Raw genomic sequence first — 19,342 nt, forward strand, 5'->3', positions numbered from 1 at the left:
GACACCTCTTCCAAACTCTTGTTGGAAAGGTTTCGCAGTTTTCTCAACATTTTACAATATTCTTTCCGCCGTGGTCACAGTACTTTGAGTATCCACAAAAGGGATATGTCTGCTGTTATTTTTGTGCCAATTGTTAAAAATGTGGGTATTACATATTAGTATACTGTACTATAGTACATGCCGTGTTGGGTGGTTTAGTGCAACCCAAATACCACATAAATTCGACGCATTTCAACGTTGCACAGGAAACGTCTGGGAGTTCCAAATGTTAACGACCTTGAAGGTATTTCTTTAGTAATGTAATAGGATTTTGTAAATAATTATTATCACGTATAATTGAAGTCTTGCACGGCGAAAGCCATATCCACTGCAGAGAAGCCGAATGCCACGCGTTTTGCAGGAATTAGTTAAACCCTGTGTTTTGTAGCAACGAAGTAGGTGTAGTGTGGTTATTGTGCATGATGTCACTGAATGTTCCCCACCAGTATATAACAACTTTTGTACAACGTAATCTTTGCACAAGCACTTAAAGTGCATATGACACGGTCATGGCAACTTTGCGTAAAACTACTACAACCAACTTATATCCAAAGTTTTTCGGTTCTATGTCAACTAAACAATGTTGAAAACTGCACGAAAACTGGCGACGACCAAAAATCGTAAACCTTTTGCACTGTGGCAAAATTGACATCAGACAAGGCACTCGCGTCGAAAAAATGCATTGTTTAGATAGGAGAAGGCGCCTTGTATTGCAGATATCAAATAGTTTCAAACATAGGAGAATCCACAGATTACGTTACGTCAACGGTCAGGACAGGGTTTTACATCACACAAAAATATGTCACTGTGACGTTACAAACCAAAGGATTATTTGTCCCTAATTATCTGAAGACCAAAGGGTATAGCAGCAACGACATTACTCTGTACTTCGATGAGACGGGGTTGGTGCGTTTCTTTGCTCAGTGACATTACATGACGCCATTTTTTGGTAACTTTAACTTTCCTCTTTGCATTGACTTTAATTTGAAAATGATTCCAGCATCATTTCTAGTTTTAGTGGTTGATTGTGGCGAATTAAATGAATCATTTATGACTCGAACTCGTAGGCAACGCTACTGCAACGCAAAACGTGGTACTATGACAGAATCACAGCTAATTTGGTCGGCCTTTCCTGGCGGTTTTTGCCAGCCTCAAAATTCAATTAACCTACTTCTATCTTTTGCTGTGAGTGGACAAAACGACAATGCTAAACAGACGGTTTGTCTCACTCGTGTTTTCAAAAGTTCATGCATCACGTTAGCGATCATCAATGCCTATAACAACAAGAACACCCAGTCCCAATAACTGTTTTATTATTACACAACTAAATAAGACATAATAGGTCTAAATAGCGGCCATCTTTCTGCAGCTGAAATTAACATCAAAATCCGTTTGTTGCACTTTAAAATTATGAACATCTCTTAGTTTAATTATTTACATGTTTGATTTTTCCGTGTCACATGCACTTTAAACTTCTGCGCAGTGTGACGTTCTGTGATCATATAAGAATGAAGCATTTTATTAAAAAATCTTTTCATTGTGCTTCGTGGATTAGTTCGCTTTGAAACGAACAAGTAAAATTGCAAAACCACAACATTGGTTGTAACTCGCTTCATGTCTCTGATTGTTGGTTTGTTCCACAGTAGTTCAGAAAACAACAGAAACCAAACCATTGAGGTAACAAATATTCACGTTTGGCGAAGTAAGCCAAAATCTTTTTAAGTTCGTATAATAATTACGTTCGACTGCGTAAACATTGTTGCAAACGTTTGTTTAAACTGGAGTTTGTCCAGCAAGTGAGTAAGTAGCCTGCATTGTGTTGGTAAGAACCTACAAATGTACGTAAACATCTAAACCATTTTCATTAAGTCTGGTAAACTTTTTTTCGACTGAACAATAAGTTATGTATTCTCACTTACGTAACACGTCCACTCCCCCTGTATGTAGTTGGTTGTTGTTGTTGTTGAGCAGTCGTTCTTCACTTCCTCATCCACACTGAAAATATTTGAATGTTTTGCGTTTATTTTATAATTAAAAAACTCCAATTGAATTCAGATGAAATTTACATGCGACTCCTGTAGTAATTAAACAAACGTTTTTAAAACCCATACATGGGAATTCAGCTCAGAACTGACCCTAAATTACGAAAAGACGCTTAACCTCCAAACACGTACTGCAGGGCAGCTGAGGAACAGACAAACATATTGAAACCACTTTAACCCAACAACTAAAACTGTCAATTTGATAATATGCAAATTTCCTATGGTTGGTCGCCCATTATTGAAACACTGTTGCGTCACCAAGTTTGCCCGCTTGTAGTGCCCAGATATGCGATGACTTGCATTTAAAGTCTTTTTCGACTACTTTGTATTCAAGGTCTAAAACGCCTTTATGATGCCATGACAGCAAAGGAATGGGTATTTTCCTACAGCGGCGAAATACATCAGTTTAAACTGCATTATTCATGAGTCATGCCAATGAAAACAAGTCATGCCAGTGGAAACAAGTCATGTAGTATTTACAGACACTTAACACACCTTACACTATTGCAAGTCATAGATTTCTGGTGACGCTTTGGATGTTAGTGGTTTCAATCCAAAGAATAAACTAATGCTTTATAACTTACTAATGAAACTTGCCACAATCTTTGGTTTTCCCAGGTTGACAAAAACATTCGTCACTTTTATCAGGACAGTCGATGACGTCATCACACACACTTGACCTTGAGATGATCATAGGGTCATTTGTGCATTGGAAGCATGAACGATGATTAAAGGTCCCCAAACTTCGAATGTCTCTGCAAATGACACAAGTCAATTCCGTCTTATCTCAACGAAAGGAATTTTCAACCAACCACAACAGTTCACAAATACCTGACATCTCCATTCTCCGGGGTGTAACACAAATCAGATTTATCATCACAATCAGAAATGTCATCCCATAGAAACATCTGAGGAAGATTGCAATTCCTGCCATTCCGAACACATTTGAATCCATGTCCATTATTCCAGTGATGGAAAGCTGGACAGTCATTGCAAGGATCGCCATCACAAACAGTCGAACGTTTCCAACAAGCTGAATTTGGACACTGGAAGTGGGAGGGGCAGAGGTACTCACATGAGGAATTCCCCTGACAATGAGCGAGCTTGTCGCAGATTTCATTTCTTGAGTTACAGGAAAAGTTGTCTGGATAAATTTTGTTGTAACAGACTGCATTATTGTCGAAACAATCACAACGTGGTTTTGAACTAAATAAAATTAATAGTTATTTGCATCAACGAAATAAAAGGTATTTTCATAACTACAAAAATACCATATATTGTTGTTGCTGCACTGCTGATGGAATTTCCCATTACAACTGGCTTCATCACTCATATCAGGGCAATCTATGACGTCATCACAAACACTTGACCTTGAGATGATCATAGGGTCATTTGTACATTGGAAACACAATCGTTCGTTCAGCGATGAAGAAATACGAATATCTCTGCAATAACAAATTTGTTTATAGATGCCATACTTTGCCCATAAGCAGGCAGTTAAAGGTGTTTATTTTATTATCATAACCATTAATATAAACAACAAAGTTCATATGACTAAAATATTATTTTACTCTAAAACGTTTCTTTTTTTTTGTTTTCACTTCAATAGGAAGAATGACGCCAGTAGAAACACCGATCCAATGGCGTTAAAAGAAAAAATGATATATAGTAAGATAAGGAACACATTGGGAGAGGGAAGTCTGGGGCAGTGCTGGCAAGTATGCATATGCAAAACACAATCAAAAACGAAATACCTGACATCTCCATTCTCCGAGGTGTAACACAAATCAGATTTATCATCACAATCGGCAATGCCGTCCCATAGAAACATCTGCGGAAGATCGCAATTCCTGCCATTCCGAACACATTTGAATCCATGGCCATTATTCCAGTGTTGGAAAGCTGGACAGTCATTGCAAGGATCGCCATCACAAACAGTCGAACGTTTCCAACAAGATGAATTCAGACACTGGAAGTGGGAAGGGCATCCACCGTCACAAGGTGTTTTTCCAACACATTGGATTATTCCTTTGCAAAACTCCTTCACTCTTAGGGCGCATACTTTGTTTGTATTAAAGGCGTCAAACTTGTTTTCGCAACTGCAACAAAGTAATGTATTACGTCATATAACAATAGTTTCGCGCCGTATTGTTTTTATAAATGACTGACAATCTGTATATATTAGGTTTGGTTTTAAATAAACCAGCTTAATGCCATTTAGTCATGCACGACTGGGTATGCAGATATAACAAAACACAACCTACGACTTCACAATAATTTCGCGTGACATCTGCTGCAAAAAACTAATAGAAAGCATATTGGAGCCAATATTATAAATTCTGTGAGCTGCAAACAGTTGACCATTGTTTCGACCTATAAGGTGTCATCAGTGCAGCTTGGTGCGACTGATGCTGACGATCATGCCGACCATCCGGTCAGGCAAATACTTCCACTTTCTGGTGACTACACGTCATCCGTTGGGCACCAAACACGTAGGTGCATCCATACGTAGAAAACAAGGTGGAGAAAACTATTGGAATCAGGTAATTATTCGTGTCTAGAACTCTGTCAAGCAATGCTAAATTTATCAAATCTTTCGCGAAGATTTCTATTCCCTAGAAAGGATTTCGACAAATGTCAATGAACGAAAAGCAGCTGCAAACGAGACAGCAGACGCAAAACCACCGCAAATCGTAGATAAGAGCAAGACAGATGCCTGACCCGTATCTTAACCTGGGTTCAAATCCCGGTGTGGTAAAAAACGATACCGCCCTGGGGTTCCTTCTGAAGCACCCACGCAACCAGTTGTCACAAGTCAACCATGCGGGACGACGGCTTTACCGAAATGCGGTCCCACAAACGGAAGAAAACATCGTACTGCCCCACTACATACGCATCATCAGGCAAGCATCTTAAATGTCTGTGTGACAAAGTACATTCAAAATACCGCTGTTACGACCGCTGCTCCGGATGAAGCCCATCCCGTTGTTACAACACAAACTACCAGTGTTTATAGATTAGTTGTACATGTGGCACATGTTATATTCTAATGCCCGGAGAGAAGGTTATGTATAACTATAAGGCAATAATACCAAATGACTTCAAAACAAACTGTTTTTAGCAAGCCAATATCTTGTACTTATGTTATTGTTTTTGACAATGGCGCCTACTTCGTACATACGTATGTGCATGTAGGACTTCCGGTCCCATCCTCTTAAACTCGGTGCCTCTGCAGGGATTGGTTGTTATGAGATGGTCAACATCCCCCTCTTTGCTGACCTCTCACTTCTCTCTTCTTTTAAAACAATATTACAAACCCCGCATACTGAAAACCCCCACAACACCCCAACTTTCCCTCATTGAATACAACCTTGAAATCCCCTAAATTACTCGACCTTCGAATTAGAAACACGCACTTCTTAATATGAACACCACCTACTTTGACACCGCTGCACACCTAAACTTTTCCAAACTCCCACAATCTAATACACCCTACGCCACAACCCTTACTGTCCTTCTGAACACCTCTATGTTGCCATACCATTTGGAAAACCCGTAACTGAATCCGCAGTGACCCCCGCCCTTTGAACAAGACCCCCCAACACCTCATCCAATCCCTTAAACAGTCCATAAACTTTGAGTTCGTAATCCAGCGGAACAGAGACAACACCTTTCCTGAAGGCGTCTTGGCCGATGTCAAACATTGTATAAATATAAATTAATTAACCTTCTCTCCACCCCATTCTTACATCCGTAAAACTTAATCCTGTACCATTGCTTAATTTGTTTTTTTTGCTATTCACGTTTAACATAGCTTACTTTTTTCTGACGTTTTTTTTCTCTTATTCTCATTACTCTTCTCCCACATTTTTCTTTTAATACGTTTTTTTCTTTTTTTGCCATCGTTTATATTATTTCTGTTTCCATTGCTTTGTGTAAATTTTTGTGTGATATTCGTTGTGGCGGATCAGTTTTCCAGAATACAAAAATACACAGTGGCCATCTGTCTGCAGCTCACAGCATTCATATTATTGGCTTCACTTTGCTTGTGTATAAGATAAGCAACGCCTGCTAAAAATCTTTAACATGAAACTTGCTAGTGGGTATACACTTTTCGTGCGCTATAATAGTCAATTCCTCAATACGACGTTTCAAAAGTAAGTGCATTATGATTGTAACGTATTTATACCACCTACAATATCAAAAATATTTTAACTTACGTTCTGCGCCTAAAATGTTTTACTGAGGTAACCTGATACTGGTAATAAAGGCAAAGAGTGCAGGTTTCTTTTATTGGAAACAATTCCACATGTTTGGTAATAATGCCACGTTTTACATAACAATGCCACGTTTTTGGTAATAATGCCACGTGTTGCGTTGCCACGTGTTTGGTAACAATGTTCAATTTAAAAACAATGTGTTAAATTGGCAAACATTAATGAAACTTTTACGTATCACGGCAAATTATGCAAAAAGATTGACGATTACGTTTATTTAAAATTTTGTAAAGTCAACGCAAACTGTGATGCGATCGACGTGTTGGCCCCTCTGATATAAACCTTTACTAATCCTAGATTCACTCTTTGCGCCTCCCACTGGCCACTTCTTACCTCAACAATATTATTGTTACGTGTGAGTGTTCCGCAATCAATAATTCCCTTGAAATATTGAAAACACTTCTAAACGCGTGGGGTTTTGAAACTTTCTTATTTGACCCGACTTTATTATGAACTGTTCTAAATTCGTTATTTTAACAAAAGTCCAACCCTGATAACATCGTCTATTGGTTGGTCAACACTAATACAACGAATGTAGGGAACATATTTAAGTGCTTTCACCTCATGTAAGGACTGGTGAGGTTTTCAAGATAGGTGGAAAAGTTGGCCGGTTTCTCATCACTTCCGTCACTGCAACCGCCATATACACCATTACAAAACCACGCAGCCCACACCTCCTCCCCATCATCGCAAGTGAACTCTGCACAAAACACATGAACGTAAATCGAATTGAAATCCATCAAAATCTGTAAAACGAACCAATATATTAAATTAATTGAGAGTTTATGATTTGTAACAAAATACTTACTTTCGCTAAGTTTATACCCTGCTGAAGCAATTGTGATGAAGGAGAGCAGGATTCCAACCTCCTTCAACCAATACCTGACAAAAACACAAAGAGTTTATATCTCGCAATGATATATTTCTCTTATTCAGGGGATTAACGTCATGATGGAATTTAGTGGAGTTTTACAAACTTTATGTCCAAGGAACACTGCAAGGTTATTTAAGCTAACTGGTAATCTCCAAAATTTCATTGGCTTTTTATATAAACTGTCGTCACTTTCTTCTGTTTGTTTTAATTCTCATCCGCTTGTTGCCCAAACGCTTAGAATAAATATTCAGTAGTTTTCGCCAAATCTTGACAGCTCACGGAACCATTCGTATTTTTTGATAAAGCTTATTCAAAGGGTTTTATTGTCATTTTTGGAAAACAAAAGTTTAATCTCCACACTGGTTCAACCATATGTCTGATTTAAATGCTTTAAACCACGTTTAGTTTACTCCAGCCGATCCGTCGGGATTCCATCGCTTACAAAAAGCGGGCAAATATTGTGAGCGACCGTTTATAACCAGCTGTCAGATTATGACCTGGCATAATTTTTGTGCGATATTATCGGACCAACATTTCGTTCTGGGCTCACAATGCGCCTGGAGAAGCGTGAGACACCGTGTAAGTTCATAACACCTGTTAACTCGATCACAGACTAGACCGAGTTTAACCTCACTCTATAAACCGTAATAACAAACTAAAATTTAAACTTGTATATAAGCTGCACTGATGAGATCTTTTAGGTCGAAACAGTGGCCATCTATCTGCAGTTTATACACTATTCACACGATTGGCTCCAAATTGCTCAATATAAAATTTAAACGTCCACGCTTTAGACATGGTAAATATTTATGTTCATTTTTATCCCGCGCAAAAATTATGCTTATTTATTGTTTTTTCGACAAAAATGTGGCTATATTTCACCATGTTAAGAATTTAAATAACTCACAAACCTTGCTCCCATTTTTAGTCTGTCGGACCCTGCCCTGATCCGTCTCAAATCCTCCCTCTGATCAACCAACGACTTTTGCAGCAACACAAAATGTTTTGAGTTGTTACAGTTTAAGAAATCCTCGCAAAGTAACCAGAATTCAATAACTTTGTCTTATATATTGTTTGTTGACGTGGATTCGTAACAGCCAATCTACACATACCGCTAAATAAGGTTAAAAAATTTGTTTGCAAATGAGCTAAATATCCCAACTCCGCAACGAAAAAATTTTCCCTAGAGAAATACCAATACATCAATGTATATTGTTAAGTAGATGCCCAGTCTATATTCATGCTACCTTACTATTGTCCTTACATTTGCCTTCGCACTAAACATCGCCAGCGATCATATATAGAAAGGCATTGTTACGCAAATAATATGGATATTCTGCATTGTTCCTTTTACCGTCCCTATTCATTATGACGATATTTGTTTTTTCTTTGCACTTCCTATTGTCCCAACACGAGACAAGGGCACAAGGGCCACACGGGCGGGCATTGCGCGGCTTCCATACGATTGTCCTTCTACAAACTAATATCACGTGACGCAATATTTATTCACGGCGTAATTGTGTTTTGCTTACTTACGAACGCAACTCTGCCTCACTAATAAGAAACTTCTTACTTCAAGTAAATGGGACTGAACTTGGGGTCACAAGTCATGTTTGTTACCCTTCGGGCTAAACTTGGACTTCGTCTGGGACAATTTGGATTTATTCCATCAATTGTTTCATCGACCCGTGATATTTTGTGTTCATATTTGTTGTTCAACAGCGTAGTTAGCTCAAAAAATAAAAATGATGGGATTTGTGAATATTTAGTGATGCTGCAACTTTCATGATTCAGGTAAAAATGTAATCGTGCAAGATATTGTGTATATTTGATTAAACAAGTGGTTCCCAAAGAGGGCGCAATCGTACGGGGGGCGCTGGAGACCGAATGAGCGATTGGGGGGCGCTAGGAAATAAATGAGCGCTTTGTGACAGGGCAAATTTTATCTTATAGCGTAAGTCAGTGTTTCCCAACCGGTGGTACGTGAACAACTAGTAGTACGCGACCGCATTCCAGGTGGTACGTGAGCATCTTTCCGTAATTTGCGGGTATAGTTCGAATTTAATAAATCGTAACTGATTTCAAAATTTCGGATAGTTCATCCCCTATGTTACTTTGTAACACTCAATTAGGTGGTACACAACGAAATTGTTTTACTTCCAATTGGTACGCAACCACAAAAAGGTTGGGAATCACTGACCCAAATGATTCAGTCCAATCTTTGTATAATTTATGCTAATGCAAAAAGGGCTTTTCTCGCATGCTGAACTAGAAGTAAAAATGAGGATTTTCGGTGGTGTGGTTTACTCGTTGTTAACTAGAGTTTGGTATTCAAATATTAGAAATCAGACGAAATTGGTGTCATTCCACCAACGTCACCCATCGCATTAATTGACAAGCAACAAATAAATTCGTTATGTTTTTTGTCTGTTCTGTTGGCGTTGTTAAATGACTAATGTGTTTGAAGGGCGGTACTTAAAAAAAGTTTGAGAAACACTGGATTAAACAAATCGCTTGCAATGTCAATGAACATATGTTTAACTCAATGCACGCTGGTAAAAACCAATCAAATTGTTTGACGGCCATCGGATCCAATATTTTTTTTAATGACCACGTGCGGTCAACAACCTGATGGCGTAATATAACGTCGTTGTGTTAAACGACTGCATATATGTAGGCTGCAAAATAAATAAATACGAATATTTTTTACGGAGGCCCACCTCGCTCGTATACTAGAGTGCTGTAATATTTGCATATTGAGACGCACGCATCAACTACTGACTCAAATTAGACAATTAAACGGATGTTTCAAGTTAATTTGCAATAGAGGCACAGCCAGGAAATGGTCGAACGGGCCAAATTATTGAAATAACTTGCCATTATTCCTTTGATGATCTAAAACATAAGATTGTTAGATTCAAAACAATGTTTAATTACGGACGACGCTTGGAATATAGTTTCCAAATTTTCGGTCAAAATTAACCTGCGCGCCATTGGCAATAGCGCGCCCTGTGGTGGGAACACCGGTATAAACTACGAAGATAATGTTGCTGTTCCTGCCAGGCATATTATATTTAAATAGTTCGTTTTTCACATAAAACTGTAACTTATATTCACCGACGCTTCGCTTGCTATCCAGCTAAGCTTTCATAGGCTGATGGTTCAGCACCAACACCAAGAAAGCGTACCAACACGAAAAAATAACGCTAACACCGCTTATCATATCACGTGATGTTATAAAAAGGGTTGGAAACAACAGTTACAGCAAGTTGTTTTAAGCACCGGGAAATATACGCACTGTTTCCTATCATTAACACAGCGGTTGTTCTTGTTGGTATGGATCGCTTCTAGAAAAAGGCGCTTTGTGTGATCCACCTCCCTTTCAAGAACCTCGTCCTTGTCGAAGGCAAATTTTTGACGAATTAAATTTGACGGAAGCTTTTCTGACAAACTAAATTGTATATTTGTTAAAATACCAGAATCACAAATATGTTTGTAATTCCACAAAAAAAGTAAACAGAAACAAACATAATTGCGGCAATTTTTTGTGTGCTTTTGTTCGTTTACAGACCGCCCAAAATCCATCCCACATCCACCTTTGGGGTTCATGAGCAGCATTTGAATTTTTAAGTTTTCCCTCAAATTTTTTCAAAAAATATTTCGGTCATTGATAAATTTCTTCCTCTTAGGTCATTCAATATTTTCTTTTTCTTTATTGATTCATGGTGGCATGATTTGAAACTTCCCTGTCATGCAGATATTTCCTGAAGGAATTCATTTGGCACACGAAACGAGTAAATTTAAATATGTCCATTGTACTTGTGACTGTAGACAAAAAAGGTTGGAGACAATATTTTTGTTTTGTTTCAGGTGACCAATTGTTGGCAAGAAGTAACTTTTTGTTAAACTTCTGCAGCTTAAATAGTAGCAAATGTGTTTGCTTGCAAGCTAATCTTTTTCCAAATCTACAACACCCAAAAATACAAATGCGTTTTACCTGTGGGAAAGTTCCCATTAGTGGGAAATTATACGGTTGTTGGTGGGTAATTAGTGGGCACCAAATGTACGAAAGTAGTTGTTTTGTTCTGTATCCACCTAAAAATGTCTGAAGTGCATAACAGATATAGCGCAAATGCAATAATTAAATTCTACGGTAAAAATTTAAACACAAGTGGGAAAAAAGGTTCCCCCTCACAAAACATGGGGAAATGAGAGAAAAAAAGTTAAGAACAACCACATTTTAATGTTGATCGCCCAGATGAACCAAATCTTTATTTTATTTGAGAGTGGGCTAATTAGTGTACCTGGTGGAACCATTTTAGTGGCAAAAACCATTGCGAAATGGACAGGATTAATTTGTTCTTTGAAAGTGGCTTGCGACCATAATAAATGAACAAAGAAACACATATCAAATATTGCAACACGTGATTCATATGCGATTGCCAAAGTTACCGGCAAAACGCTAATTTACAATCAACGGTTTTCCTTTGTCATTCTGTTTTGTAATGTGACTTAAACGAGTGAACAACACCGCTGTATTGTTTGCCAAACTTCGGAGAACTAATAACAACCTTTTTAAACATAGGAAGCGATTGAACAATACCGCCTGTGAGTCATATAGGCGTATTTTATGACGTGTTGATATTTTATAACTCACTGTGTAATGGACAAACATGATGGCGTATGACACAAATGTACCGCCTACATGTAAAGCCAGACAGGATCAACGTATGGGTGACAAGGGACTTAAATCAAAACGTTACTTATTTAACCATGTTCGTTTGCACAAGAGTCAATTATTTTCACATTGCTTATTTCAGGACAAAGTGCGCTATTTAATCCACGTATTCCTTAAACAAGCAACAAGAGTTGCTAACAGGCAGCCACGCTTGGCCGAAACAGACGGAAGTCCAACAAATATCGATACATCAACAATTCTGTCTCAGAAATTAGTCCACTGTGGATTGATGTTTCGCATCTTGAATGGCGTTGGACAGAAACCGTAGCAAAACTGCAAAAAGAAAAGTTATAAACAAAATGATGATTTCATTATTTATAAAGGAAGGTGCTGATATGGTGTGTGTAGTTCATGTTCTATGTGTCATCGGGTAAATCCTCGCGTCGGTCTTGAGGTTTTGCAGCATTAACATGATGTCAGAAGGTGGTCCATTGAGGGTTTTTGGTGTCTTTTTTATGAGATTACTACACAACTTTCGATATCGCCAACAACCGTGTTGGATTCGCAACATTGGCGCCGGTTTCAAAGTGATCAAGCCTAACATGAGCAGCAGTAACCACTTGAAAGCTTTGTCGTTGATACACAAATGAAAAGAAATATATAATCAAGTGTAAATAATAGATTTTCATTCCAAGTAATTTTTCTGCATCAAATAACGCCTACCATTACTATATTGTTAGAACGCTATTCTTTATCATAATACATTTTATATGAGGTTATAAAATACGAATATCTTTATCTGAAGCCCATCTCGTTCGTAATATTTGCATATTGGGATGCCCGCATTAATTACTGACTCAAATTTGGACATTTAAAGTCAGATGAAGAAAATATCCACTGGAGTTGGTGATAGAATCGCGCGGATTAAACAGTCTGTGAGTATTGTGTTGACTTCTTACCCCCTAAAGGATGTTTGAGAATTTGTGCAAAATTAAATTTTTACCTTGCCGGAGTTCCCGCTTCGTTTTCCCGCAGATTTTTATTTCAACACTCGGCCTCCCTCTTCAAAGGCTTGACGACTGATATTTCCATAATTATGACGATGAAACAATGGTTGCAAGTTGATTGACAGCTTCGTGCGCGGCGCTCCTCGCTTTCCAGTCTGGCAAATTTAATGTTGGCTTCTTGACAGGATAACCCTTATGGTTTTATCGGTGCCCATGACATTTATATTGATTGTTTATGTTCAAGTACTTTTGTGCAAAATTAAAATGATTCGGTCAACATTCGGATTTGGATGAATATTAAAACATTCGGCGAATCCCGGACTTACAGAATACCCGAAAAACTATGTGAGATAAACATGATTACGGAAAATTTTGCTGAACGTGGGCAAGTTTTGAAACTGTCAAAAAGTTTTGCTATGCAGATGAAAGAGCTGTGTGTGCAAGAAAAGTTAATGGTTTCGTTCGATGTGTTTTCCTGTTCTCCAACGTACCGGAAATGTTGGCCGCGAACGTTGCAGCAGAAAGATTACGAAGCGACGGAACATTGGAACAACGTTGCTCGTTGCTGTCACACATTGTAGATGTCTTCGTTTGGTCCTCGATGCCACCTACCTTTGTTTCAGAGGTGATCTTTACGGGAATATGGTCTCCTCTCTCCGTTGCTGTTGCCAACTTCATGATCGGGCAACCCTTTCCACATGTGTCTGCAACAAATTAACTCATTTCGACCGATATTTGTCGTTTGGCTCGGCGCACTCGATCGCCCACAGGCGCGAGTTTTTTTTACCACACTGAAGCTAAATGATTCATAAAAAATGACGTAAAGCGACAACAAGAGATGGGTTACATTGATGTAACGCAAACAATTATCCCCGCTTTTTTTCTCGAACGTAACCATGGCTTGTCGAGGAGGTGTGTTGAGGGCGAAACACGGGTGTAGTTGCTTAGCGATCAAGCACAGGAAAAAACCTGTTTTGTTTTCGTCACAATAACAATTCAAACAAGAACCAACTCAAACAGGTGAGGAATTCCTCAACAAACTTATGAAGTGTGGTTGAAACTTAAACCTCATCAGAATCCACAAGTTTAAGAATACACACAATTTTACACTCTCAGCACTGTGTTTATTGATAACAACAACAAGTATCAGTAAATATGCGCAATCAGCAAACATTCAACAAAACGATTGAATTTTTGTGGAAGTTTAAATTAGCCGCGAACGAACCAGTTGATATTGAATGCCAAACAGTAATTGATCGTTAGAAAAATAACTTTAAACAAAAATCTTGCTGCTGAACATTTGATGCAAAGTTGACGGTGGAATGTGAATTGTGATGCGATTTACACAGAGAGTTTGTCCTGCCAAGAATTTTACGACATATTTCTTGCATTAAAATATACTTATCAATGATATACAAAATACACAGGGCGAGGTTTATGTACAAGGGGTGCGAGATGGGGTTTTGAGGGGGTGTTTTAAACTTTTTTTTGGTGATATTTGAAGGTAGCAGACTATATTTTCATGAGCCAATGGTTTGTATTCCATAAGTTGATTACATGTGATGTTTCCAACATCATATTTAAGTAAACGTTGATCCAGAAACAAAACGTAGTAGGGAAGTCAGTGGAAGCAAGGGGAATCACCTCATCATAGTTTTGTCCAAAATGATTCTACCCAAGTTGATGTCAAGCTTTCCAACACTCACACATGATAAGAGTCTCCATGTGTTGGATGACGTGTGAACGTGGACGACGATTCCGATCAACTCAACACGTGACTCAAACCATGGTACATAAAAGGTAGAACCACCACATACGACCCATAAACAAAACTAAGCAAACGGAGTGCGTACATCAACCAAAATTCACGTAGTTTCGTTCTTTTGTTTGGGTCTGTCGTCAAAGATGTTACTTTGTCCTACTTGTGAGATTTTTGAATGGAAAGTTGTAACTTGGAATATCAATTTTGTGTTGTAGTAACTTTGCCATCACAAACTAAATATTATTCTACACATGGAAGGTACGCGTGACGTCAAAAACAAGATTCGGTTCTATCCATTCGATGCCAGGAAAAATACACATTTTGCACAAACTGAATGCAAGGTTTATTTACAGATCAGTTTCTGCTTCAACCACATGTAAGTTTTCTCGGTTAGCAACCACAACCACATTTTCCTGTTGCTCTTCCTGTGGTTGACGTCTGAAAACGGTACGTAGGCCATCCCGGACTCTATCATAAAGCAGTTTCGGTGCGTTGGAATAGATGAGGGGATTTAGAGAGCTGTTTATGGGAAGCAGGATGATTGCTGACACAGCGTACATCACTGGAGGCATAGGGACTCCACCGATGTTTACAAATGACATAATGGAAATTGGAACCCAGCAGAGAAAATCGGTAATTATCAGTCTGATGATTTTCTTTTGTATTTCTGCCGAAACAGCTTTAATGGTATAATATGTCTGTAAATACGAATGTGCTTACCTTTGTCTTGTCTTGCCGCCCTTCCACTTCTTAGTCTCTCGTTCACTTGCCTGGCAATGGCAGTTGACTTCTTGTAAATCCAAATATACGTAATTGCAACGAACATGAAGGCCAGGAAGTTAAGAGTAATAATAGCGATTGAATATCCCCATGCCTTGTCGTTGGTTGTTACATACAGTTTGCTGATGCAAACACTGCTGCTGCTGTAATATCTACACATAAACAATTTTGTGGATACAAAATTAAAATTTTGCACAAATAAAACACAAACCCCAAATATCCAGAAATATCAAAAAGCACAGTGTAATTGTAATCGTCAAGAATATCCATAAAATCCATCCAGGAATTAGCATCATTTACTCGCATGAGGGCAGTGTTGAGTTCTTGGGAATCATTGCTTGTGAAGTTGTGTTGAAAAGTTACAAATCGATCCATGAAGTTATTCATGCCTGTATACGCAACGCTAGTGTCGTTCGAAACTGGTTTCACCACCAACATCAATGACAATAACTTACTAGAAAAGTCGACTGCAACATTGTTATAAAACGGATTCTCATTCATCCAAGCTTTGGTTTCAAACAAATGTTGAAGTTGAGTTGTGAGTGGAATAAAAGCAATTGTAAACGAGAATGCCCAGGAGAGGATAATGGAAAGGATGACAGTTTTCAATTCCGGTTTCAAGGATGCATCGTGTGGCTGAAACAAAAGAGAACATTAACGTGTTTTCATTAAAAGCAATAAGTTTGCAAGCTGGGCGTTCCTTTCAATTCGAAGGACGGGGAATGTAGTTGTCAGTTCGAATCCCATCGGACTGAAATTGCTACCTCTTTCTTTACCCACTTTCTGGAGATAATAGATTTCCAAAGATAAAGTTGTCGTAAAATTTTGGCACGGGCCGTCACCGGTTCAACGAAGTTGGCAATAGCTGACTTAACCAAATACAATTGTTTCACTTACGTTTTTCACAGCATACAGTCGGAATATGGTCAACAGAACCATTGTAAACACCGATGTTTCGCTTGAAAGCAAAACCAATACCCCCATTGTGGTGCAACTTCCGCTTGATCTCCAAATAAGGTCATTGGCACAATAATTTCCGGAATATCTGACACCAGCGGCTCCCAACATGATCAGATAAAATCCCATGAGTAGATCGGAAACGGATAGATTCAAAACGAGCAGATGGTTTGTGCGAAATGCAGCAGATTGTGATTTTGTCGTTGCCAACGTTTTACTTTCTATCACCATGACAACCTGAAAACAAATTAAATGAAAATGTGAACGAGTGTTCTTATTTTTGCACAAGGAAAACAAAACAAACTTAGTTAATGAGAGCTGCATACAGGGTGTGTGCACGCACTGTTTCGACCTGTAAGGTCTCATCAGTGCAGCTGTTGAAGTGGCACTGTGCTAGCTGGTAGACTAGCAGACACACATATTTCCACTTTGTGGTACCTTTCGGTCAATGGTCGATGTGTTGGGTACCAAACCAGGTAACAATCAACATAGACGAACCACCGTGGAGCGCACTATGGCCAAAACAACTGTTTGGGATCCAATAGCTCTATCGGCTCGGCTTTCACCCAAATCATATTATATAGTCTACCAGCTAGCACAGTGCCACTTCAACAGCCGCACTATTGAGACCTTACAGGTCGAAACAGTGCGTGTACACACAATGTCTGCAGCTTTATTGACTATTATGGCCCTTTGGGCATATAAACTTAGTTAAATTTACCAAATTGCCGGCAATAGCGAGCATCCCCATTATCCACACAATGGCTCGTAGAAATGGGTTTGCAATCAACTCGTATCGTGATGAAAATATGTTTTCGTTGATCACTTTTGTATTTGTTGGGCACTCGTCTGACCAATCAGAGCAGTCGCCGACTCCATTGAATTTCTGTGTGGAGTAAATTAAAGAAAACTTTGTAGTTAAGTTGGCCACATTGGTGTCCGTAAACAACACATTGTGAAATTACTGTCTTGCATATAATTTGCGAACATCGGAACTATGGAAATTTGACAAAAAATATGTACTGCAAGATGCATGTGTAGTTTTGTGTACGTGGAAGGCGTGTGACGCGCTAATTGACCAGAAAGCTGGCGACAAAAATAAGAAGTTAATTGGTAAACTGGCAGTTCTCATCTGGTGGCAAACGTTGAGGTGTGCTTGTGTGACTAGGTGTAAAGAAGATGATTTGTGAAGTGGGTCGTTATTAAATTAATGTTGTTAGCGTTTACTATGGTTGGGGTTGGAGGTCCGCGTTAGTACATGGATCAGGTTGGGAGTAAACGGTTGGTTTAGATCAGAGATTCTCAAACTTTTTTAGTGCTAAATTAGAAACCTTCAGTTCATAAGGCTTTATTTAGACCTATTTTGTGACCGAATCGCACATTTTAATCCCGCGAAGATCAACTCTAAACGTTTGGTGCCAAAAAAACGGAGAAATGGTCTTCCTAAATCGGTTCTAAAACTTCCATACCCGCCCTCCCAACAACTTTTGTCCTAATTCGGGATCGCTGAATTAATTTCGGTTACAACAGTAACATCAAAACATCTTTGCCACAGGACACAAAACTTAAAATATTGTTAACATGTGTTTACCTTCTCCTTTTTAACGAACAATGGATCTTTGTTTTCGCAATAAAACCTTCCGTCATTTGTGCAGTTTATTTCGTCACTTTGATCATCGCAGTTAATTGTGAGGTCACAAACATCCGATTTGTTGACAGAAATCTGTCGCAAAAGTCTGTAAAATACTTAAACCGCCTTTGTGGTTAACTGTGTGCGAAAGATTCAACAAAAGGCATTGTGACAAACAATACTGAACAACAGACACCGATACCTATTTGCTTTTCACAGTTAAAATACAGCTTCGAAGTGATTTTTTTCCAAACTCTTGTAATTAAGGTCTCAATTTTTTTGTGGTTTTGTTGACAACAAATAACTTTACTTTGGCTCCATTTAACGCTGGACAGTAGAATCTTCCTTCCTTTGTGCACAATTCTTCTGGATATTCGTCACTTCTATTATTGCAATCGATGAAACCGTCGCATACTTTGGACATAGGAATATTGAGAAGTCCGTCTTTTGCGTCGCAGTGTTTCCGATGTTTGCAAAGTTGAGGATCTTCATCGTGGTCGAAGCCTCGAACTGTGTCAGAAGTGTAGATCCGACCACTGCAATCCCGCCTCCCATCGCACAGTAGTTTGTTGTCGAACCTCCCCCAAATCCACCCATCCTGTGTAAAACACATCACGTGGTTCTTGGTATGTTTTTGTGCGAACGATTTGTTGCTCATGCTAGAAGGAATATTTTTGTTATTATTTTAAACGAATCTTTTTTTAGTTGTTGTAAGGTTTGTTGGGATTTCCTGGCTGTTTTTTAAGGTTTTTTTAGGTAAAACATTAGGTTTTATCATAAGTTTTGAAGCAGGTATCGCCACAAAATCTGTGAATCAGGTAGCGACACACCAGCAGGGACAGTAAACTTTTGTTACAAACTCAATTTGTCAGGTAACAGTGCCCATGTGGGACACTTAGAAACGTCCAACGACACATCGACAGCAACAGACGTCAAAACAACTTGTTCGAGACTTTTATACATAGGAATGTGATCACTATGTTATTGTCATGCATTAAGATGTTTATTTTTTAAGTTTAGGTAAAGTTTTTACATCAACCAGGTAAAAAACAAAGAAAATAGCAAAATAAGCTTGACGAACAAAAATAATTTGTGACCAAACTCTTAAACGTGTGGAATTAGACGACGAAATTGACTTTTCACGCGACTTTTTCCGCCTTTGTCGCAGTACTTTGAGTACCCACAAAAGGGATATGTCTGCTGGCATTTTGTGCCAATTGTTAAAAATGTGGGTATTACACATGAGTACTACATGCCGTGTTGGGTGGTTTAGTGCAACCCAAACACCACATAAAT

At 38.6% G+C, this 19,342-nt stretch overlaps 1 protein-coding gene across 1 annotated transcript in view; it reads right to left on the minus strand.

Moving 5' to 3' along the window:
• LOC145895908 (uncharacterized) overlaps window positions 1-19,342 on the minus strand; it is a 57,290-nt gene that overhangs the window by 23,955 nt on the left and 13,993 nt on the right. Inside the window, exons 7-12 of the mRNA XM_082984687.1 lie at window positions 7,167-7,240; window positions 6,920-7,058; window positions 3,836-4,180; window positions 3,353-3,526; window positions 2,913-3,287; window positions 2,719-2,836 (exon numbers count right to left, since the gene is read on the minus strand). Coding sequence (XP_082840813.1) covers window positions 2,719-2,836; window positions 2,913-3,287; window positions 3,353-3,526; window positions 3,836-4,180; window positions 6,920-7,058; window positions 7,167-7,240 — 1,225 coding nt within the window. The remainder of the gene's footprint in view (window positions 1-2,718; window positions 2,837-2,912; window positions 3,288-3,352; window positions 3,527-3,835; window positions 4,181-6,919; window positions 7,059-7,166; window positions 7,241-19,342) is intronic.

This window comes from Ascidia mentula, chromosome 3 (assembly GCF_947561715.1).
Source record: "Ascidia mentula chromosome 3, kaAscMent1.1, whole genome shotgun sequence".
NCBI lineage: Eukaryota > Metazoa > Chordata > Ascidiacea > Phlebobranchia > Ascidiidae > Ascidia > Ascidia mentula.